This window comes from Taudactylus pleione, unplaced genomic scaffold (genome assembly GCF_031769625.1).
Source record: "Taudactylus pleione unplaced genomic scaffold, aTauple2 ptg001603l, whole genome shotgun sequence".
Taxonomy (NCBI): Eukaryota; Metazoa; Chordata; class Amphibia; order Anura; family Myobatrachidae; genus Taudactylus; species Taudactylus pleione.
The window spans coordinates 1-25455 of NW_028286000.1; the positions used below are offsets into that span (position 1 = coordinate 1).

Sequence of the window (25455 nt, forward strand, 5' to 3'; positions counted from 1 at the left end):
GCAGTTGTCTGCTGAGGCGCAATACTGCATATATATGTATGAGAACAAAGTGCAGTGTCTTGCTGAGGCCGCAATACTCCATATATATGTATGAGAGCACAGTGTCAGTGTCTGCTGAGGCGCAATACTGCCATATATATGTATGAGAGCACAGTGCAGTGTCTGCTGAGGCGCAATACTCCATATATATGTATGAGAGCACAGTGCAGTGTCTGCTGAGGCGCAATACTCCATATATATGTATGAGAGCACAGTGCAGTGTCTGCTGAGGCGCAATACTCCATATATATGTATGAGAGCACAGTGCAGTGTCTGCTGAGGCGCAATAACTGCATATATATGTATGAGAACACAGTGCAGTGTCTGCTGAGGCGCAATACTCCATATATATGTATGAGAGCACAGTGCAGTGTCTGCTGAGGCGCAATACTCCATATATATGTATGAGAGCACAGTGCAGTGTCTGCTGAGGCGCAATACTCCATATATATATGTATGAGAGCACAGTGCAGTGTCTGCTGAGGCGCAATACTCCATATATATGTATGAGAGCACAGTGCAGTGTCTGCTGAGGCGCAATACTGCATATATATGTATGAGAGCACAGTGCAGTGTCTGCTGAGGCGGAATACTCCATATATATGTATGAGAGCACAGTGCAGTGTCTGCTGAGGCGCAATACTCCATATATATGTATGAGAGCACAGTGCAGTGTCTGCTGAGGCGCAATACTGCATATATATGTATGAGAGCACAGTGCAGTGTCTGCTGAGGCGCAATACTCCATATATATGTATGAGAGCACAGTGCAGTGTCTGCTGAGGCGCAATACTCCATATATATGTATGAGAGCACAGTGCAGTGTCTGCTGAGGCGCAATACTGCATATATATGTATGAGAGCACAGTGCAGTGTCTGCTGAGGCGCAATACTCCATATATATGTATGAGAGCACAGTGCAGTGTCTGCTGAGGCGCAATACTCCATATATATGTATGAGAGCACAGTGCAGTGTCTGCTGAGGCGCAATACTCCATATATATGTATGAGAGCACAGTGCAGTGTCTGCTGAGGCGCAGTACTCCATATATGTATGAGAGCACAGTGCAGTGTCTGCTGAGGCGCAATACTCCATATATATGTATGAGAGCACAGTGCAGTGTCTGCTGAGGCGCAATACTGCATATATATGTATGAGAGCACAGTGCAGTGTCTGCTGAGGCGCAATACTGCATATATATGTATGAGAGCACAGTGCAGTGTCTGCTGAGGTGCAGTACTCCATATATGTATGAGAGCACAGTGCAGTGTCTGCTGAGGCGCAAAACTCCATATATATGTATGAGAGCACAGTGCAGTGTCTGCTGAGGCGCAATACTGCATATATATGTATGAGAGCACAGTGCAGTGTCTGCTGAGGCGCAATACTGCATATATATGTATGAGAGCACAGTGCAGTGTCTGCTGAGGCGCAATACACCATATATATGTATGAGAGCACAGTGCAGTGTCTGCTGAGGCGCAATACTGCATATATGTATGAGAGCACAGTGCAGTGTCTGCTGAGGCGCAATACTCCATATATATGTATGAGAGCACAGTGCAGTGTCTGCTGAGGCGCAATACTGCATATATATGTATGAGAGCACAGTGCAGTGTCTGCTGAGGCGCAATACACCATATATATGTATGAGAGCACAGTGCAGTGTCTGCTGAGGCGCAATACTCCATATATATGTATGAGAGCACAGTGCAGTGTCTGCTGAGGCGCAATACTCCATATATATGTATGAGAGCACAGTGCAGTGTCTGCTGAGGCGCAATACTGCATATATATGTATGAGAGCACAGTGCAGTGTCTGCTGAGGCGCAATACACCATATATATGTATGAGAGCACAGTGCAGTGTCTGCTGAGGCGCAATACTGCATATATATGTATGAGAGCACAGTGCAGTGTCTGCTGAGGCGCAATACTCCATATATATGTATGAGAGCACAGTGCAGTGTCTGCTGAGGCGCAATACTACATATATATGTATGAGAGCACAGTGCAGTGTCTGCTGAGGCGCAATACTGCATATATATGTATGAGAGCACAGTGCAGTGTCTGCTGAGGCGCAATACTGCATATATATGTATGAGAGCACAGTGCAGTGTCTGCTGAGGCGCAGTACTCCATATATGTATGAGAGCACAGTGCAGTGTCTGCTGAGGCGCAATACTCCATATATATGTATGAGAGCACAGTGCAGTGTCTGCTGAGGCGCAATACTGCATATATATGTATGAGAGCACAGTGCAGTGTCTGCTGAGGCGCAATACTGCATATATATGTATGAGAGCACAGTGCAGTGTCTGCTGAGGCGCAATACACCATATATATGTATGAGAGCACAGTGCAGTGTCTGCTGAGGCGCAATACTGCATATATGTATGAGAGCACAGTGCAGTGTCTGCTGAGGCGCAATACTCCATATATATGTATGAGAGCACAGTGCAGTGTCTGCTGAGGCGCAATACTGCATATATATGTATGAGAGCACAGTGCAGTGTCTGCTGAGGCGCAATACTGCATATATATGTATGAGAGCACAGTGCAGTGTCTGCTGAGGCGCAATACACCATATATATGTATGAGAGCACAGTGCAGTGTCTGCTGAGGCGCAATACTGCATATATGTATGAGAGCACAGTGCAGTGTCTGCTGAGGCGCAATACTCCATATATATGTATGAGAGCACAGTGCAGTGTCTGCTGAGGCGCAGTACTCCATATATATGTATGAGAGCACAGTGCAGTGTCTGCTGAGGCGCAGTACTCCATATATATGTATGAGAGCACAGTGCAGTGTCTGCTGAGGCGCAATACTCCATATATATGTATGAGAACACAGTGCAGTGTCTGCTGAGGCGCAATACTGCATATATATGCATGAGAGCACAGTGCAGTGTCTGCTGAGGCGCAATACTGCATATATATGTATGAGAGCACAGTGCAGTGTCTGCTGAGGCGCAATACTCCATATATATGTATGAGAGCACAGTGCAGTGTCTGCTGAGGCGCAATACTCCATATATATGTATGAGAGCACAGTGCAGTGTCTGCTGAGGCGCAATACTCCATATATATGTATGAGAGCACAGTGCAGTGTCTGCTGAGGCGCAATACTCCATATATGTATGAGAACACAGTGCAGTGTCTGCTGAGGCGCAATACTGCCATATATATGTATGAGAACACAGTGCAGTGTCTGCTGAGGCGCAATACTGCATATATATGTATGAGAACACAGTGCAGTGTCTGCTGAGGCGCAATACTGCATATATATGTATGAGAGCACAGTGCAGTGTCTGCTGAGGCGCAGTACTCCATATATATGTATGAGAGCACAGTGCAGTGTCTGCTGAGGCGCAATACTCCATATATGTATGAGAACACAGTGCAGTGTCTGCTGAGGCGCAATACTCCATATATATGTATGAGAGCACAGTGCAGTGTCTGCTGAGGCGCAATACTGCATATATATGTATGAGAACACAGTGCAGTGTCTGTTGAGGCGCAATACTGCATATATATGTATGAGAGCACAGTGCGGTGTCTGCTGAGGCGCAATACTCCATATATATGTATGAGAGCACAGTGCGGTGTCTGCTGAGGCGCAATACTCCATATATATGTATGAGAGCACAGTGCGGTGTCTGCTGAGGCGCAATACTCCATATATATGTATGAGAGCACAGTGCGGTGTCTGCTGAGGCGCAATACTCCATATATATGTATGAGAACACAGTGCAGTGTCTGCTGAGGCGCAATACTCCATATATATGTATGAGAGCACAGTGCAGTGTCTGCTGAGGCGCAATACTCCATATATATGTATGAGAGCACAGTGCAGTGTCTGCTGAGGCGCAATACTGCATATATATATGTATGAGAGCACAGTGCAGTGTCTGCTGAGGCGCAATACTGCATATATATGTATGAGAACACAGTGCAGTGTCTGCTGAGGCGCAATACTCCATATATATGTATGAGAGCACAGTGCAGTGTCTGCTGAGGCGCAATACTCCATATATATGTATGAGAGCACAGTGCAGTGTCTGCTGAGGCGCAATACTGCATATATATGTATGAGAGCACAGTGCAGTGTCTGCTGAGGCGCAATACTGCATATATATGTATGAGAGCACAGTGCAGTGTCTGCTGAGGCGCAATACTGCATATATATGTATGAGAACACAGTGCAGTGTCTGCTGAGGCGCAATACTCCATATATATGTATGAGAGCACAGTGCAGTGTCTGCTGAGGCGCAATTACTCCATATATATGTATGAGAGCACAGTGCAGTGTCTGCTGAGGCGCAATACTCCATATATATGTATGAGAGCACAGTGCAGTGTCTGCTGAGGCGCAATATTGCATATATATGTATGAGAGCACAGTGCAGTGTCTGCTGAGGCGCAATACTCCATATATATGTATGAGAGCACAGTGCAGTGTCTGCTGAGGCGCAATACTGCATATATATGTATGAGAACACAGTGCAGTGTCTGCTGAGGCGCAATACTCCATATATATGTATGAGAGCACAGTGCAGTGTCTGCTGAGGCGCAATACTCCATATATATGTATGAGAGCACAGTGCAGTGTCTGCTGAGGCGCAATACTCCATATTATATGTATGAGAGCACAGTGCAGTGTCTGCTGAGGCGCAATACTCCATATATATGTATGAGAGCACAGTGCAGTGTCTGCTGAGGCGCAATACTGCATATATATGTATGAGAGCACAGTGCAGTGTCTGCTGAGGCGCAATACTCCATATATATGTATGAGAGCACAGTGCAGTGTCTGCTGAGGCGCAATACTCCATATATATGTATGAGAGCACAGTGCAGTGTCTGCTGAGGCGCAATACTGCATATATATGTATGAGAACACAGTGCAGTGTCTGCTGAGGCGCAATACTCCATATATATGTATGAGAGCACAGTGCAGTGTCTGCTGAGGCGCAATACTCCATATATATGTATGAGAGCACAGTGCAGTGTCTGCTGAGGCGCAATACTGCATATATATGTATGAGAGCACAGTGCAGTGTCTGCTGAGGCGCAATACTCCATATATAAGTATGAGAGCACAGTGCAGTGTCTGCTGAGGCGCAATACTCCATATATATGTATGAGAACACAGTGCAGTGTCTGCTGAGGCGCAATACTCCATATATATGTATGAGAGCACAGTGCAGTGTCTGCTGAGGCGCAATACTCCATATATATGTATGAAGAGCACAGTGCAGTGTCTGCTGAGGCGCAATACTGCATATATATGTATGAGAGCACAGTGCAGTGTCTGCTGAGGCGCAATACTGCATATATATGTATGAGAGCACAGTGCAGTGTCTGCTGAGGCGCAGTACTCCATATTATGTATGAGAGCACAGTGCAGTGTCTGCTGAGGCGCAATACTCCATATATATGTATGAGAGCACAGTGCAGTGTCTGCTGAGGCGCAATACTCCATATATATGTATGAGAGCACAGTGCAGTGTCTGCTGAGGCGCAATACTGCATATATATGTATGAGAGCACAGTGCAGTGTCTGCTGAGGCGCAAAACTGCATATATATGTATGAGAGCACAGTGCAGTGTCTGCTGAGGCGCAATACTCCATATATATGTATGAGAGCACAGTGCAGTGTCTGCTGAGGCGCAATACTGCATATATATGTATGAGAGCACAGTGCAGTGTCTGCTGAGGCGCAATACTGCATATATATGTATGAGAGCACAGTGCAGTGTCTGCTGAGGCGCAATACACCATATATATGTATGAGAGCACAGTGCAGTGTCTGCTGAGGCGCAATACTGCATATATGTATGAGAGCACAGTGCAGTGTCTGCTGAGGCGCAATACTCCATATATATGTATGAGAGCACAGTGCAGTGTCTGCTGAGGGCGCAATACTGCATATATATGTATGAGAGCACAGTGCAGTGTCTGCTGAGGCGCAATACTGCATATATATGTATGAGAGCACAGTGCAGTGTCTGCTGAGGCGCAATACACCATATATATGTATGAGAGCACAGTGCAGTGTCTGCTGAGGCGCAATACTGCATATATATGTATGAGAGCACAGTGCAGTGTCTGCTGAGGGCGCAATACTGCATATATATGTATGAGAGCACAGTGCAGTGTCTGCTGAGGCGCAATACTGCATATATATGTATGAGAGCACAGTGCAGTGTCTGCTGAGGCGCAATACTGCTATATATATGTATGAGAGCACAGTGCAGTGTCTGCTGAGGCGCAATACTCCATATATATGTATGAGAGCACAGTGCAGTGTCTGCTGAGGCGCAATACTGCATATATATGTATGAGAGCACAGTGCAGTGTCTGCTGAGGCGCAATACTGCATATATATGTATGAGAGCACAGTGCAGTGTCTGCTGAGGTGCAGTACTCATATATGTATGAGAGCACAGTGCAGTGTCTGCTGAGGCGCAATACTGCATATATATGTATGAGAGCACAGTGCAGTGTCTGCTGAGGCACAATACTCTATATATATATGTATGAGAGCACAGTGCAGTGTCTGCTGAGGCGCAATACTCCATATATATGTATGAGAGCACAGTGCAGTGTCTGCTGAGGCGCAATACTGCATATATATGTATGAGAGCACAGTGCAGTGTCTGCTGAGGCGCAATACTGCATATATATGTATGAGAGCACAGTGCAGTGTCTGCTGAGGCTGCAGTACTCCATATATGTATGAGAGCACAGTGCAGTGTCTGCTGAGGCGCAATACTCCATATATATGTATGAGAGCACAGTGCAGTGTCTGCTGAGGCGCAATACTGCATATATATGTATGAGAGCACAGTGCAGTGTCTGCTGAGGCGCAATACTGCATATATATGTATGAGAGCACAGTGCAGTGTCTGCTGAGGCGCAATACACCATATATATGTATGAGAGCACAGTGCAGTGGTCTGCTGAGGCGCAATACTGCATATATGTATGAGAGCACAGTGCAGTGTCTGCTGAGGCGCAATACTCCATATATATGTATGAGAGCACAGTGCAGTGTCTGCTGAGGCGCAATACTGCATATATATGTATGAGAGCACAGTGCAGTGTCTGCTGAGGCGCAATACACCATATATATGTATGAGAGCACAGTGCAGTGTCTGCTGAGGCGCAATACTGCATATATGCATGAGAGCACAGTGCAGTGTCTGCTGAGGCGCAATACTCCATATATATGTATGAGAGCACAGTGCAGTGTCTGCTGAGGCGCAATACTGCATATATATGTATGAGAGCACAGTGCAGTGTCTGCTGAGGCGCAATACAGCCATATATATGTATGAGAGCACAGTGCAGTGTCTGCTGAGGCGCAATACTGCATATATATGTATGAGAGCACAGTGCAGTGTCTGCTGAGGCGCAATACTCCATATATATGTATGAGAGCACAGTGCAGTGTCTGCTGAGGCGCAATACTCCATATATATGTATGAGAGCACAGTGCAGTGTCTGCTGAGGCGCAATACTGCATATATATGTATGAGAGCACAGTGCAGTGTCTGCTGAGGCGCAATACTGCATATATATGTATGAGAGCACAGTGCAGTGTCTGCTGAGGCGCAGTACTCCATATATGTATGAGAGCACAGTGCAGTGTCTGCTGAGGCGCAATACTCCATATATATGTATGAGAGCACAGTGCAGTGTCTGCTGAGGCGCAATACTGCATATATATGTATGAGAGCACAGTGCAGTGTCTGCTGAGGCGCAATACTGCATATATATGTATGAGAGCACAGTGCAGTGTCTGCTGAGGCGCAATACACCATATATATGTATGAGAGCACAGTGCAGTGTCTGCTGAGGCGCAACACTGCATATATGTATGAGAGCACAGTGCAGTGTCTGCTGAGGCGCAATACTCCATATATATGTATGAGAGCACAGTGCAGTGTCTGCTGAGGCGCAATACTGCATATATATGTATGAGAGCACAGTGCAGTGTCTGCTGAGGCGCAATACTGCATATATATGTATGAGAGCACAGTGCAGTGTCTGCTGAGGCGCAATACACCATATATATGTATGAGAGCACAGTGCAGTGTCTGCTGAGGCGCAATACTGCATATATGTATGAGAGCACAGTGCAGTGTCTGCTGAGGCGCAATACTCCATATATATGTATGAGAGCACAGTGCAGTGTCTGCTGAGGCGCAATACTGCATATATATGTATGAGAGCACAGTGCAGTGTCTGCTGAGGCGCAATACACCATATATATGTATGAGAGCACAGTGCAGTGTCTGCTGAGGCGCAATACTGCATATATATGTATGAGAGCACAGTGCAGTGTCTGCTGAGGCGCAATACTCCATATATATGTATGAGAGCACAGTGCAGTGTCTGCTGAGGCGCAATACTCCATATATATGTATGAGAGCACAGTGCAGTGTCTGCTGAGGCGCAATACTGCATATATATGTATGAGAGCACAGTCCAGTGTCTGCTGAGGCGCAATACTGCATATATATGTATGAGAGCACAGTGCAGTGTCTGCTGAGGCGCAGTACTCCATATATGTATGAGAGCACAGTGCAGTGTCTGCTGAGGCGCAATACTCCATATATATGTATGAGAGCACAGTGCAGTGTCTGCTGAGGCGCAATACTGCATATATATGTATGAGAGCACAGTGCAGTGTCTGCTGAGGCGCAATACTGCATATATATGTATGAGAGCACAGTGCAGTGTCTGCTGAGGCGCAATACACCATATATATGTATGAGAGCACAGTGCAGTGTCTGCTGAGGCGCAATACTCCATATATATGTATGAGAGCACAGTGCAGTGTCTGCTGAGGCGCAATACTCCATATATATGTATGAGAGCACAGTGCAGTGTCTGCTGAGGCGCAATACTCCATATATATGTATGAGAGCACAGTGCAGTGTCTGCTGAGGCGCAATACTGCATATATATGTATGAGAGCACAGTGCAGTGTCTGCTGAGGCGCAATACTGCATATATATGTATGAGAGCACAGTGCAGTGTCTGCTGAGGCGCAATACTGCATATATATGTATGAGAGCACAGTGCAGTGTCTGCTGAGGCGCAATACTGCATATATATGTATGAGAGCACAGTGCAGTGTCTGCTGAGGCGCAGTACTCCATATATATGTATGAGAGCACAGTGCAGTGTCTGCTGAGGCGCAATACTCCATATATATGTATGAGAGCACAGTGCAGTGTCTGCTGAGGCGCAATACTGCATATATATGTATGAGAGCACAGTGCAGTGTCTGCTGAGGCGCAATACTGCATATATATGTATGAGAGCACAGTGCAGTGTCTGCTGAGGCGCAGTACTCCATATATGTATGAGAGCACAGTGCAGTGTCTGCTGACGCGCAATACTCCATATATATGTATGAGAGCACAGTGCAGTGTCTGCTGAGGCGCAATACTGCATATATATGTATGAGAGCACAGTGCAGTGTCTGCTGAGGCGCAATACTGCATATATATGTATGAGAGCACAGTGCAGTGTCTGCTGAGGCGCAATACTGCATATATATGTATGAGAGCACAGTGCAGTGTCTGCTGAGGCGCAATACTCCATATATATGTATGAGAGCACAGTGCAGTGTCTGCTGAGGCGCAATACTGCATATATATGTATGAGAGCACAGTGCAGTGTCTGCTGAGGCGCAATACTGCATATATATGTATGAGAGCACAGTGCAGTGTCTGCTGCACAGAGGAGCTGCAGCAGCCACTATACCACCATCCACAAGTAAGCGGTCAGGAGGAACCGGCCACAGTCACCAGCACAGAGGAGCTGCAGCAGCCACTATACCACCATCCACAAGTAAGCGGTCTGGAGGAAGCGGTCACAGTCACCAGCATAGAGGTGCTGCAGCAGCCACTATACCAGCATCCACAAGTAAGCGGTCAGGGGGAACCAGCCACAGTCACCAGCATAGAGGTGCTGCAGCAGCCACTATACCACCATCCACAAGTAAGTGGTCAGGAGGAACCGGCCACAGTCACCAGCATAGAGGTGCTGCAGCAGCCACTATACCAGCATCCACAAGTAAGCGGTCTGGAGGAAGCGGTCACAGTCACCAGCATAGAGGTGCTGCAGCAGCCACTATACCACCATCCACAAGTAAGCGGTCAGGAGGAACCGGCCACAGTCACCAGCATAGAGGTGCTGCAGCAGCCACTATACCACCATCCACAAGTAAGCGGTCAGGAGGAAGCGGTCACAGTCACCAGCATAGAGGAGCTGCAGCAGCCACTATACCAGCATCCACAAGTAAGCGGTCAGGGGGAACCAGCCACAGTCACCAGCTTAGAGGTGCTGCAGCAGCCACTATACCACCATCCACAAGTAAGTGGTCAGGAGGAACCGGCCACAGTCACCAGCATAGAGGTGCTGCAGCAGCCACTATACCAGCATCCACAAGTAAGTGGTCAGGAGGAACCGGCCACAGTCACCAGCATAGAGGTGCTGCAGCAGCCACTATACCACCATCCACAAGTAAGCGGTCAGGAGGAACCGGCCACAGTCACCAGCATAGAGGTGCTGCAGCAGCCACTATACCACCATCCACAAGTAAGTGGTCAGGAGGAACCGGTCACAGTCACCAGCATAGAGGTGCTGCAGCAGCCACTATACCAGCATCCACAAGTAAGTGGTCAGGAGGAACCGGCCACAGTCACCAGCACAGAGGAGCTGCAGCAGCCACTATACCACCATCCACAAGTAAGCGGTCAGGAGGAACCGGCCACAGTCACCAGCACAGAGGAGCTGCAGCAGCCACTATACCAGCATCCACAAGTAAGCGGTCTGGAGGAAGCGGTCACAGTCACCAGCATAGAGGTGCTGCAGCAGCCACTATACCAGCATCCACAAGTAAGCGGTCAGGGGGAACCAGCCACAGTCACCAGCATAGAGGTGCTGCAGCAGCCACTATACCACCATCCACAAGTAAGTGGTCAGGAGGAACCGGCCACAGTCACCAGCATAGAGGTGCTGCAGCAGCCACTATACCAGCATCCACAAGTAAGCGGTCTGGAGGAAGCGGTCACAGTCACCAGCATAGAGGTGCTGCAGCAGCCACTATACCACCATCCACAAGTAAGCGGTCAGGAGGAACCGGCCACAGTCACCAGCATAGAGGTGCTGCAGCAGCCACTATACCACCATCCACAAGTAAGCGGTCAGGAGGAAGCGGTCACAGTCACCAGCATAGAGGTGCTGCAGCAGCCACTATACCAGCATCCACAAGTAAGCGGTCAGGGGGAACCAGCCACAGTCACCAGCATAGAGGTGCTGCAGCAGCCACTATACCACCATCCACAAGTAAGTGGTCAGGAGGAACCGGCCACAGTCACCAGCATAGAGGTGCTGCAGCAGCCACTATACCAGCATCCACAAGTAAGTGGTCAGGAGGAACCGGCCACAGTCACCAGCACAGAGGAGCTGCAGCAGCCACTATACCACCATCCACAAGTATGCGGTCAGGAGGAAGCGGTCACAGTCACCAGCATAGAGGTGCTGCAGCAGCCACTATACCACCATCCACAAGTAAGTGGTCAGGGGGAACCGTTCACAGTCACCAGCATAGAGGCGGAGCAGCGTCGGACAATGTGTCCAGAACCAGTGACCAGACTCCAGACTGCGGCTCTATACCTCAAGGTTCCAGTGTCCCCCAGGAGTATGAAAGGGAAATATGCCTTTCTATAGCATGCATATGCACATAATTGTCCTGTTGGAATCAGTATGATTTACGGCCGGCGGTTCTAATCCCGACAGCGGAAGCCCGGCAGGGGTGAAGATCCCGAAGCTAGAAAGGTAAGTATTAACTAACCTATTTTTACCCCCTAACCCTCCTTTAGGGGTGCCTAACCCCCCTCTAAGTGCCTAAACCTAACCCCCCCCCCCTTCCCGCAGCCTAACCCTAACCTCCTGGGGGGGTGCCTAACCCTAAGTCCCTCCCGGGAGTCCCTAACCTAACCCTCCCCCCCCCCCGTCGGGATTTCGACGCCTGTCATTTGTACCTTGCCGGGATTAGATTGTCGAGAAGCCGGCGGTCGGGATTTCGTCCGTCGGCTTCCCGTCCTGTTGGCACTAAACATAGCCACATACAGTCAGGTGCATAAATATTGGGACATTGACAGAATTGTCATATTTTGGCCTCTATTCACCACCACAATGGCTTTGAAATGAAACAAACAAGATGTGCTTTAACTGCAGACTTTCAGATTTAATTTGAGGGTAATTACATCCAAATCAGGTGAACGGTGTATGAATTACAACGGTTTCTATATTTGCCTCCCACTTTTTAAGGGGCCAAAAGTAATGGGACTATCAACTCAAAAGCTATTTCATGGACAGGTGTGGGCTATTCCCTCGTTATTTCATTATCAATTAAGCAGGTAAAAGGTCTGGAGTTGATTCTAGGTGTGATATTTGCATTTGGAATCAGTTGCTGTCGACTCTCAATATGAGATCCAAAGAGCTGTCACTATCAGTGAAGCAAGCCATCATTAGGCTGAAAAATCAAAACAAACCCATCAGAGAGATAGCATAAACATTAGGTATGGCCAAATCAACTGTTTGGAACATTCTTAAAAAGAAAGAACGCATCGGAGAGCTCAGCAACACCAAAAGACCCGGAAGACCACGGAAAACAACTGTGGTGGATGACAGAAGAATTATTTCCCTGGTGAAGAAAAACCCCTTCACAACAGTTGGCCAAATCAAGAACACTCTCCAGGAGGTAGGTGTATATGTGTCAAAGTCAACAATCAAGAGATGGCTTCACAAGAGTGAATATAGAGGGTTCACCACAAGATGTAAACCATTGGTGAGCCTCAAAAACAGGAAGACCAGATTAGAGTTTGCCAAACAACATCTAAAAAAGCCATTACAGTTCTGGAACAACATCCTATGGACAGATGAGACAAAGATCAACTTGTACCAGAGTGATGGGAAGAGAAGAGTATGGAGAAGGAAAGGAACTGCTCATGATCCAAAACATACCACCTCATCAGTGAAGCATGGTGGTGGTAGTGTCATGGCGTGGGCATGTATGGCTGCCAATGGAACTGGTTCGCTTGTATTTATTGATGATGTGACTGCTGACAAAAGCAGCAGAATTAATTCTGAAGTGTTTCGGGCAATATTATATGTTCATATTCAGTCAAATGCTTCCAAACTCATTGGACGGCGCTTCACAGTGCAGATGGACAATGACCCGAAGTATACTGCAAAAGCAACCAAAGAGTTTTTTTAAGGCTAAAAAGTAGAATGTTATGCAATGGCCAAGTCAATCCCCTGACCTGAATCCGATTGAGCATGCATTTCACTTGATGAAGAAAAAACTGAAGGGAAAATGCCCCAAGAACAAGCAGGAACTGAAGACATTTGCAGTAGAGGCCTGGCAGAGCATCACCAGGGATGAAACCCAGCGTCTGGTGATGTCAATGCGTTCCAGACTTCAGGCTGTAATTGCCTGCAAAGGATTTGCAACAAAGTATTAAAAAGTGAAAGTTAGATTTAGGATTGTTTAGTTTGTCCCATTACTTTTGGCCCCTTAAAAAGTGGGAGGCACATATAGAAATCGTTGTAATTCCTACACCGTTCACCTGATTTGGATGTAATTACCCTCAAATTAAATCTGAAAGACTGGCCAAAATATAAAAATTCTGTCAATGTCCCAATATTTATGCACCTGACTGTATATTTACGTTTTCGGGCAGGTGTAGTTACACACTACAGGTGCAGTTGTGTATAAGTACCACACTCAGCACCAACAAGCCGTCACCTCCTGATGCGAGTTGTCAATCTCACTGATGGGCACCACCTTGTGCAGTATATAGATGGGGGTATAAGGGCAGGTGTAGGAGCATATATAGGGTGTTACCTCTGCTGTTCCCTCCTTTTCTGTACAAGGAGACACAGTTGGCTGGGGGGCTGGCAGACTGATCACTCCCATCTCCACAGTTATCGATGTTCCGGTCGTCACACACCAGGCTAGACGGGATACATTTGCCATTATGGCAGCTGAAGTATGGCTCCAACCTGCACTCTGAGGTGTTGAAGCCTGTGATGTGGAAACATTACTTGTAGCAGGTTAAATACACTAGTGAGCGAAACAAGTATATCGCAGCGTGACGAGGATTCCATATAATTGTTCTTTGCTCCTGTTTATTGGGTGAATAAAGAGTTCTTGCCAATTATCTGAGCAGGATATACGGAAACCAATAATAACACATGATTACCGCATAAAAAAACTATATTGTATCGTAAAATTACAACACCAAAAAAAACATAGTTTAAAATGTGTGTAGTTAGCCAAAGAAACTGATTATCTGAACTGCTCTTTGTGGCAATACCAAGCTAGGTGGTGATAGTGAGCCATTGATTCTGTGTGGGGCTGGAGGGACCTGCCCACATCGGAAAGATCAAGGAGGTGTGACCACACCTAACAGCTGCTCAGTGGAGTCAGTCCAAGGGGGACTGGGGCAGACAAGTGTGTATACAGCCCAGGTGGGGTTGTGAATGCCAGGCTAGGGGGACAGTGTCTATACTTGCATGTGGCAGCGAGGACCACAAGAGTGACTTTCTGTGTCTATACCTGTGAGAAACACCACTAAAGACTGAGGCCGAGTTACGTTTACAGACTAGCTGCTCATTATAGAGAGGGTTCAAGCAGTGAGGTAGTGCCCTGCATGGGGGCTAGGTTGTTTATTATTTTGTTCCTATATGCAGAAAATAAAGCACCATTTGTTTTGTTTACCATGAGAGCTACATGTGGACCCTTGTTATGCACCTAGATACTTTACCACTGACCCCTCTAGCAAGCTAAATGACCCCAGAATATTACATCTTGAACCCAATTAGTTTGGATAATCTGCGTTCTACTGTAACAAATAATTCCATTATAATGTCATCTCCTCAATGAGCCCTTTGCCCCTGATGCAGACCTGCAAGAAGATGTATAAACAGAACACTTACCTATTCGGAAAGAGGTAAAATCACCCACAAAGTCCACTCTAGGCTGCTGGCCTCGGGTAACAAGGCGTAGGGTTAGATAGTTGCCAGTGGACAGGACTGGCCTGGGGATGGTCTTCCCACAAAGATGAGTGCTTAGAGGTTCTGAGTAGTGGTCTTTGCCATCATAGAACTGTACATATGAGCCAGAATTACAGGGGTCACTGAGAGTGTCTGCACCTATTCCAGGTGTCCTTGAAGTCTCTTGAGAAGACGCGTTTCGCAGGCTGCTGCTCACACCAGGCCCAGATGTCTGGCTCTGAATGTTGGACATGCGCAGGAGGCTGTATACCAGGAAGAAGCGGAACTGGAACTGAACCTTGTCCTTCGGAGCAGCAGCTTGCATGGTTAGTCGGCAGTCTGTGCCCATAGACACGAAGTAGTATTTTCTGGAGTCCCCATGTGAATTCACAATCATCCCATCACCTTTGATAGTCTGACCACAAAAGTCCACCATGCTCACTAAAGAGGACACGTAAACAAACAACAACAAAACGGTTAAAAAGATGTAAACACACAGACTGTAGAAACACAAAGGTATTTTACTGCAGGGTCATTCCGTGCCAAATCACCACAAAAAACAGTAACTTTTCAACCCGACCATCTCAGATTTTCATGAAATTTGGTAGGATGATAGACGGTATAAAGTAACTTTCATATATAAAATTTTAGCCCTCAGTGATACACAGTGTTCATGCAACAGCGTTATAAACATGACAAATAAGTGTAAAATTTAGGCTTGCAAGGTCAACTAAAACGAATCATAACTTTGCTTCTAATTGTGGTAGAACTTTCATGTTGGTCTTGTTTTGAAGCTAAGGGACCATAGTTTTCATTAAAAAAAATGGTTTATTTTTAAATATTAACTTCTACATTTCAAGGTCACATGATGTGAACTTTGACCTTGAATATCTAAAAAAAGTATGTTTAATTTTTTTTGTACATAAAGTATGTTAAACTCTTCAATACAATCTCTCTTTGGTATAAGTTTCATTTTGGAAACAGGAGTAAAACAAATATTAAGTACACGGCGGTTGAACCCTTCTTGCACTACCCATGCAACTAGCAAGGGATGTAGTTATAATCCCGACACTACAATCCCGACAGGGGATTTAATTTAGTCATTGAAATACCGACGCCTATGTTAATCCCGACTCCGACAGGACGCCGAAACGATCATCCAGCGCCGGAGGTAAGTAGCGATGTAGCCGGGGATGGGGGGGTTAGGTTTAGGGCCCCCACAGGGGGGGGGACTTAGGGTTAGGCACCTCCTGGGGAGGGATAGGATAGGGGAAGGGGGGGTTAGGTTTAGGCCATACTTGTCTACACTCCCGATTTGGTCGGGAGCCTCCCGAAAATCGGGTGCCGCTCCCGATCTCCCGGGAAGGCAGGCAAGCCTCCCGGATGCCGCTGACCCTTCCTATCCCCCCCCACAATTACATGTATAACTTCCGTAGAGTGGGGGGCGGTGACGCGATTCACGCTGAATCGTGTCATTTTGGCCCCGTCCCCTGCTTCACAATGCCCAATGCCTGTAATATCGGCAGTGTGTAGCAGGGGCGGAGCCAAAATGACGTGATCGCGTGGCTCCGCCCCCACCCGCAAACACTCGTCTGGCCGGCCCCTCGCCCCCGTGTGCTGACACGCCCCCCAGTCATGCCGATGTGGCTGCTCCCTCCCGGAAGGGGCAGCCCGATAGGTCGGCAAGTATGGTTTAGGCCAGAGGTTCTCAAACTTTTTTGAATCACGGCGCCCTAGATTATCAGCATTGTCCTCATGGCACCTCTAAGCCAAAAGTTTGTTATTGAGAAATTCAGAAATTTTTTTTGTAAAATAGTAAAGTGAAGTAAATTGTGTTACCTGTCATCCTTAAGTTTGGTTATATAGTGGTGGACAGGTTTGTGCTTCTATTTATCCACATATTTACATTACATTGACCATAAATAATTTGATTTGGTGGTGGACCACCAACCTGAGGCACCCCAGGGTGCCTAGGCGCACAGTTTGGGAACCACTGGTTTAAGCACTAGGGGGGGAGGTTAGGGACATCCCCCCCCCAGCAGGGTTAGGTTTAGAGTGCAGGAAGGGGCGGTTAGGTTTAGGCACCCTTAAAGGAAGTTTGGGGAGGGGATGGTTAGATTACTTACCTCCGCTATCGGGATTTGAAACGGCGGCTACACAGCCATCCGGCATTTCAATCCCATTCCAACTGGCAAGTTCAGACTTGTCTTGTAGTCTCTCTGGGGTAAATTTACTAAAGTGAGAGTTTTTAGAAGTGAGTTTTAAAAGTGATGTTGCCCATAGCAACCAATCAGATTCTAGCTTTTATCTTCTAGAAGGTGCTAGTTAAATGTTAAGTAGAATCTGATTGGTTGACATGGGCAACATCACTTTTAAAACTCACTTCTAAAAACTGTCACTCTAGTAAATTTACCCCTCTGTCTCTGTGTTCTTTTCAGTCTGGCTGCAGCTTCTGCATTGAGAACTATACCAAAGAGAGATTGTATTTAACTGTATAACAATCCCAACATGAAAGTTCTGCCACAATCGGAAGCAAAGTTACGATTTGTTTTAGTTGACCATTAATTTTACACTTTTTGTCATGCTTGCAACATACATGCCCCCCCTTCACCCCCGTACCTGCCGGAGGCTCTCGATTTGTCAGGTAACCCCCCCCCCCCCGCACACCAGGTAGAGTAGGTACTTCCTAGCGAAGTGGGCAGGATGGGGCGAATATTGCCAGGGATCAGCGGATCCGTGAGTAGGGTGCGGGACCTAATGACACGTTTCTATGAGAACTGCATAATGTGACCCCAACCCTTATTTAAATATGCGGCGTTCGCGGTAAGGAAATTTGTGTTTCCCGGCCTCAGCTGGGTGAAGGCGCAGAAGAGATAACCGCCTCCTGCAAGTATAGTCGGTGTGTAGCCAGAGTTATGTCCTATTCTGAGTTGCACGTATGCTAAGAGAACTCCTACCTCAGACGGATCTTCCAGCATGGGGTAGGTGTAAGTGCTGATACTAGTCATGGCGGCTGCTCAGTGGGCAGTGCCATGCGTACGCCTGAAGATAGGCGTGTAGTTTCATTAGCAAAAAATCTACATTCGCTAGCACGGCCGCATACAGAGCAGCGCACGACTCAGAATGTACAGTGGGGAGAATAACACGGGAATCTGTGGTCTATGAGGAGAGGGCGCGGCCTAATGATGCAAATGGACCGGCAAAGCCCCCATCATCACCCACCTGCATCTCCTCTCTTGGCTTCTCCCACAGAGGAAACTTCAAAAGACGACAAGTGTGCTCTACTCCCACCCCAGAATCAGCCCCAATGTTGCTGCAGGGAGCAGAAAGACCCCTATAAGCAGGGCCGGCTCCAGGGGTCGGAGGACCCTGTGCCCGGCTCTCTCTAGTACGTCGACCGAAAATGGGGGGTGTGGCCTAATTACAATAGGCCACATGGCACACCTCCAAACAACGTCAGGCTAGGGGGAGCCTCACCAGCTCTCCCATCACTGAATGGATGCCGTGCGCATGCGCGCAGCATCCATTCAGACTCCGGGGTCCGGAACCGCCGCACAACCTCCCAATTTGACCACCCGCGGGCCAATTCGGCCCACGGGTGGAACAGCCCCGCTGAAATCGGGATGTTGGGGAGGGGTGCGCCCTCTATGGGTGGCACCCCTGTACGACCGCACTGGTCGGACACCCCTAGAGCCGGCCCTGCCTATAAGCCTTCCAGGAGACGACCCCACTTGTAAACGTAACAGTGAGATTAGGGAAATAATATAAATTAGATAAATGTTGTGATAACTATCAGTAAGTACTAAGGATGGACATCGGCCACTTATGGTTAGCAACCAGCAATGGTTTCCTCCCGATGGTCGATCGTTTTAGCATCAATGGCGGAAGCGCAATGGCAAAATCCTTGTATTTCCATACCTCGCGTGTGGGGCTGCAGTCCAAGTTTGGTTGCACATGCAGAGACCAGAATCACATCAATGGTTAAAAACCATCGACCATCGCTGGTTCACCTGTCGCTGGACAACCCTAATGTAATGAGCACCACGCCAGCTGCATAGCATTTTTTTTGTGATTTGTACTGCGCAGACTCGAGACCTGGTGCAGAGATGGACGCTAATGAGATCGCGGCTGCGATTTCATACGTAACGCAGCAGCAAAAATATGCTAATGGTCCCAAGGATCACCCGAGGATAGGGACGCCCACTGCTGCCTTCTTATCTGCGTATGACGTCGTTTACCTGCATAAATATCGGAGACATTGACACACATTGAGCGGCCATCTTGCCCTGGTGACAGGTCTGACCAGCCGCAGACTCGGCAGCTCTCCTGACACGCAGATAGGCTCTCATGCTGCGCACGCAATCGCAGTGGTTAATTTATGCACGCCCAAGAAACAGTGTTGAAACGGACAGACGCCTGCGTTTTCCTGACCACCCCCCATTACCTCTCTCAAACGCTGACAACCTTTCACTCACTTTGTGACGGATTACTCTGTGCGGATTAAGGGGGGGCGACAGGTGCGGTCGTCCCTGGGCCCCCACACACGGAGGGGCCCCCACTAGCAGCAGTGCGCTGTCTGCGCCCGCCGCTAGTGTCCCCTCCGCTAGTGTAGTGTAGACCGCGCAGTGAGCACGACCACACTACACAGTGACATACACACAGCCGGCAGCAGCAGCTGTGTGTATGTTACAGCAGCCGATAAGAGTCACACAGACTCTCATTGGCTGCTGCACAATGGAAGGGAGCCAACTTCCCCCGCAGCTGGTGATGACGCTGACGGCTCTCCCTACTGTGCAACAGAAGAGCCCGGACTCGCGTCAGGAGCGGGGATTCAGGTAAGTTTTTTGTTTTTTTTGTGTGTGTGTGTGTGTGTGTGTGGCACTGTCACTGGATGGGGGGGGGGAGCGCTACAGGCGTCCCTATGTAGGGGGGCAGCTACAAGGGTCACTGTATAGGGGGCCCACTTCATGGGGGCACTGTATAGGGGGGATGTTTGCTACTGGGGGCAATGTATAGGGGGGTTACTACTGGGGCACTGTAAAGGGGGGACTACTACTGGGGGCAGAGTATGAGGGGACTACTACTGGGGGCAGAGTATGAGGGGACTACTACTGGGGGCAGAGCATGGGGGGACAACTACTGGGGGCAATGCATAGGGGGGACAACTACTGGGGGCATTATATAAGGGGCACTGCATAGGGAAGACCAATACTGGGGGCACTGCATAAGGAGCACTTCTACAGTGGGCATAGCAAGAGGGGCATTAAGGTGAATAGAAAGAAAAAAAAAATCCTAGGGTGACGAGAAATGGTGGTATATAGGGGCCCCCACAAGTTTGTTGCCCAGGGGCCCCCACAGACCTTAATCCGGTCCTGGTAATCGCAATGCGATCGCTGTGCATGCACAACGCGGCTTATACGCAGGCACAATGGCAAATAATCTCTTAGTCTGCGATTGCGCCATTGCGTAAATCTCTGGACCAGGCCCTCAGAACGCAAACAAACACCTGTGCAGCACCTCACACATTTTGTATGTACCAAACCTTATGACCATAGAGGGCCAACAGCAGGTAAATATGAATAAATATTAATGTCCATGTGTGTTACAATTCAAGATACAGTCAATTAGTTTTAAGTATGAAAATACAACTGTGTGTCCTCTCTCTCCATGGGACTAAACCTTTCCACCGTCGCTCGGATCATTCACGTCACATGGGACAGGACCCTCCGTGCTTGTCTCTTCCTAAGTGGGAAACGGTCCCAGATGCTGGATATACAAACCCTCCAGCATGATCCGTTCCATTGGATACACAATGCTCTGCTCCTGGACTTCCCACCTAATGTATGAATGCAGACACCTGTGCCGAATCACCTGTCTCATCAGTTAACTAGTTCAACACGGGTGACTGCAATCATAACTTAGGTGGGAAGTCCAGGAGCAGAGCATGTTGTACCTGATGGGGGGGGGGGGAATATATACTTACCTCTCCTAAGTCCCACAAGTATCGCTACATAAAACGCCTGGCAAATGGCCGCTGCGGCCATTTTCCTGGCGTTTTGCGCATGTGCGGTAGGAAATCACCGGGAAAAAGGCTGCCGCACCATTTTTCCGGTGACCTGCGCAGTAGACTCCGGGCACAGACTAGTGCCCGGAGTCTACTGCTGCCATCGGTTTGCTAATGGCAGCCGAGGAGAGAGGAGGGGGCCCCCTCCTCTCTTAATATGCCCCTGGGCCTGGGGTAGAAAATGATCAAGGGCCTATTGTAGAAGTGGAGGAGGTGTGACCAATGCTGTGGGTGTGGCCAGTATCACATGGGCTGGGAGTGTGTGACCAGTGCCTATGTGGATGACCAGTGTTGTGTGGGTGTGGCCAGTGTCACATCAGTGTGGCCAGAGCTGTGTGTGTGTCACCAGTGCCATGTGGGTGTGACCAGCATTGTGTGGGTGTGGCCAGTGACATGAGGCCGTGTACACCCCTACACTATCAGCCCCAATGTCTCCCTAGATAAGTAAAAGTAGAAAAATTGCATAATTTTGTGAGGTATATAGAAATACAATTTTAATAAAAATTGTGATAGAGTAGTCCACAGGTTCTCAAACTCGGTCCTCAGGACCCCAAACAGTGCATGTTTTCCAGGTCTCCTCACAGAATCCCAAGTGAAATAATTAGCTCCACCTGTGGACCTTTTAAAATGTGTCAGCCAGTAACAAGGGCATATCTATAATGTGTGCAGGACACACAGGTCCCTGGGTCCAGGGGGCCCCACATTGCACAGCCTGCACCCATATTTTTAATACTTACCACTCTTGAGTCCCACATCAGCGCTGGTATCAGCACTGTAAAAAGCGCCTGGAAAATGGCCGCAACGGCCATTTCCCCAACGTTTTGCCCATACGCAGTAGACCACTACAGCCACCGGAGAAAGCGGAGCAGGACCTGGACAGAGACTGCACATGGCCCCTTCTCTCTTGAAACGCCCCTGGCCAGTAATGAATACACCTGTGCACCAGCAGGGTGACCTGCAAAACATGAACTGTGAGGGGTCCTGAGGACCGATTTGAGAACCTCTAAAATAGACTACAGGTTTTCATGCTCGGTCCTCAGGGATCCAAACAGTACATGTTTTCCAGGTCTCCTCACAGAATCTCAAGTGAAATAAATAATTAGCTTCACCTGTGCTTCTTTTAAAATGTGTCAGTGAGCAATGAGTACACCTGTGCTCCTGCTGGGTAACCTGGAAAACGCGACCTGTGTGGGGTCCTGAGGATCGAGTTTGAGAACCATCGGAGTAATCCATTAACAACTAGGGGCTAACAACATCTGAAGATTACATTCTGGAGCTTGTCCCCATTAGTTAATGCTAAGAATTACAGAGATTGTTTAATCTCACCAATAGTAGCCCCTATCGCTTGTGTGATCGAAAATGGGGGACTGCAGCAGATGTCTCCAATATCTGCTCTGGTCCCCGAAGTACAGCCTGGTGATACTGGAAATGTGCAGATATCACCCAAAAACAAATGTTTGAGAGGGAATATCCGTCAACTTTCTTTTGATAAATATGCCCCCACCTAGTGAGCCAATAGGCGCTAACCTAGTCATTCAGTAGGACAATCTGGCGACTTATTGCCCGCATGCACCTGTAGGCAGCATGGTGTGGCCCAGGCAATCATTCTCACTAGGTGTAAATCCTCACTTCAGACAGCCCCTTTCATAGTACTAACACCATCTGGAAAAGATACCAGCTGGGAAGATTTACAGCCCCCAAACATTTATGGCCTGGGTCTCCAGGGAGACGTGTCTCCCGGAATCCGTCTGCGCGGTGTGAGAACCAGCTTGTTTTTGGGCAGAATGGGGGTGTCTGCCAATAATGAGATCTCACTTCTGCCTCACACAAAGGAAATGATGTGAGTGACACATCCAATTACAAGAAATATTCCGGGTTAGGCCAACAAAATAATAAGTATTTAGCAAATAGTGAGGGGCAGCGTACACAAGTCTCAGCGCCCGCGCACGTGACTGCGAGGATAGAAACATGGACGCACAAAGGGTTTACATGACTGAACACAATCGCTCATTAGGCAGAAGGATCTATAGGTCTGGAAGAAAGCAGCTTTAAGGGGCTTCTTACCTTTCTAGAGGTCATGGAGAGTTGTGTACAACACAATGAAGCTATAGGGGATTCCCCCCTTTAGGGGACCATTTAACAATAAATCGTATAATAATGCGATATTGGCGCCCATGATCGCATCGTAGCATGCAATAAGTGGCTAATTCAGCAATGCATGCCATTCCCAATTATCGTGAATCTGCGCGTGCACAGGACACATTCTGAGAGAGTGCAGAATAGCTACTGAGAAGTCGCACGCAGCCCTTCGATGCCTCTGCCTGATTGACAGACAGAGGCTTTTAAGGGGCGCCATTCTCTTGTGTGGCAGACTGCGCACGCCATTACCATGTGTATGACAGAAGGCGCACGCCATTACCATATGCATACCTCCCAACATTTGTTGGGAGGGAGTCGGGACACGCGTGCACCGAAGGCGTGGCCTAATCGTAAAGGGGGCATGGTCTGATGACACGCCCCCGTTTACATCACTAATGGGGCGTGCCCAGCATCTCTGAGATGCTGGGCAGCCCCCGGGCTCCCCCCCGTATGCTGAATAGATGCTATGCGCATGCGCACAGCGTCTATTCTAGCTCTGCATACACGCTGCTCTGCATAGCAGGGCAGCGTGTATGCTTCTTCCAACTTCCCCCCCACCGCGGGACACTGCGGCCCACGGGCGGGACAGCGGGACTGTCCCTGAACAACGGGACTGTCCCGCTAAATGCGGGACAGTTGGGAGGTATGCCATATGTATGAAAGAATGCGCACACCATTACCATGTGTATGACAGAATGCGCACATTATTACCTTGTGTATGAGAGAATGCGCACACCATTACCTTGTGTATGACAGAATGTGCCCGCCATGTGCGTCTGACAGATGTCCACGGCATTCTCAGGTGTGTCTGATTGAATGTGCCCGCCATTACATGTGCATCTGGTAAAATGTGCACACTATTACCATATGTGTATGAAAGAATGCGTACACCATTACCAAGTATGTATGACAATATGTGCACACCATTACCATGTATGTATGACTGAAAGCGCACACCATTACCATTTGCTTCTGACAGAGCATGCATGCCATTACCACGGGCACATGACAAAATACAGACATCATTACCATTTGCATATGAAAGAATGCACATGCCATTACCACGTGTATGACAGAATGCACACGCCATTACCACGTGCGTATGACAGAATTTGATCGCCATTACCACATGTGTATGACAGAATATGATCGCTGTTACCACATGCGTATGACAATGTATGCACACCATTACCACATGCGTATGACAGAATATGATAGCCGTTACCACATGCATATGATAAAATGTGCCCACCATTACCACACATGTATGACAGAATATGATCGCCGTTATCACATGCTTATAAAATGTGCACACCATTACCACATGTGTATGACAGAATATGATCGCCATTACCACATGCGTATGACAAAATGTGCACACCATTACCACACATGTATGACAGAATATGATCGCCATTACCACATGCGCATGATAAAATGTGCACACCATTACCACACGTGTATGACAGAATATGATCGCCATTACCACATGCGTATGACAAAATGTGCACACCATTACCACACGTGTATGACAGAATATGATCGCCATTACCACATGCGTATGACAAAATGTGCACACCATTACCACATGTGTATGACAGAATATGATCGCCATTACCACATGTGTATGACAAAATGTGCACACCATTACCACACGTGTATGACAGAATATGATCCCCGTTACCACATGCGTATGATAAAATGTGCACACCATTACCACACGTGTATGACAGAATATGATCGCCATTACCACATGCGTATGACAAAATGTGCACACCATTACCACACATGTATGACAGAATATGATCGCCATTACCACATGCGTATGATAAAATGTGCACACCATTACCACACGTGTATGACAAAATATGATCGCCATTACCACATCTGTATGACAAAATGTGCAAACCATTACCACAAATGTATGACAGAATATGATCGCCATTACCACATGCGTATGATAAAATGTGCACACCATTACCACATGTGTATGACAGAATATGATCGCCGTTACCAGACATGCATGACAGAATATGATCGCTTTTACCATATGCGTATGACAAAATGCGCACGCCATTACTACGTGTGTTTCACAGAATATGATCGCCGTTACCACATGCGTG

General features: G+C 47.8%; 1 protein-coding gene across 1 annotated transcript in view; it reads right to left on the minus strand.

Annotated features, from left to right (window-relative positions):
• Positions 1-13901: 13901 nt before the first annotated feature.
• LDLRAD2 (low density lipoprotein receptor class A domain containing 2) overlaps positions 13902-25455 on the minus strand; it is a 42059-nt gene continuing 30505 nt past the window's right edge. The window contains exons 2-3 of the mRNA XM_088464164.1: positions 15073-15570; positions 13902-14158 (exon numbers count right to left, since the gene is read on the minus strand). Of these exons, the coding sequence (XP_088320290.1) occupies positions 13902-14158; positions 15073-15570 (755 nt within the window). The remainder of the gene's footprint in view (positions 14159-15072; positions 15571-25455) is intronic.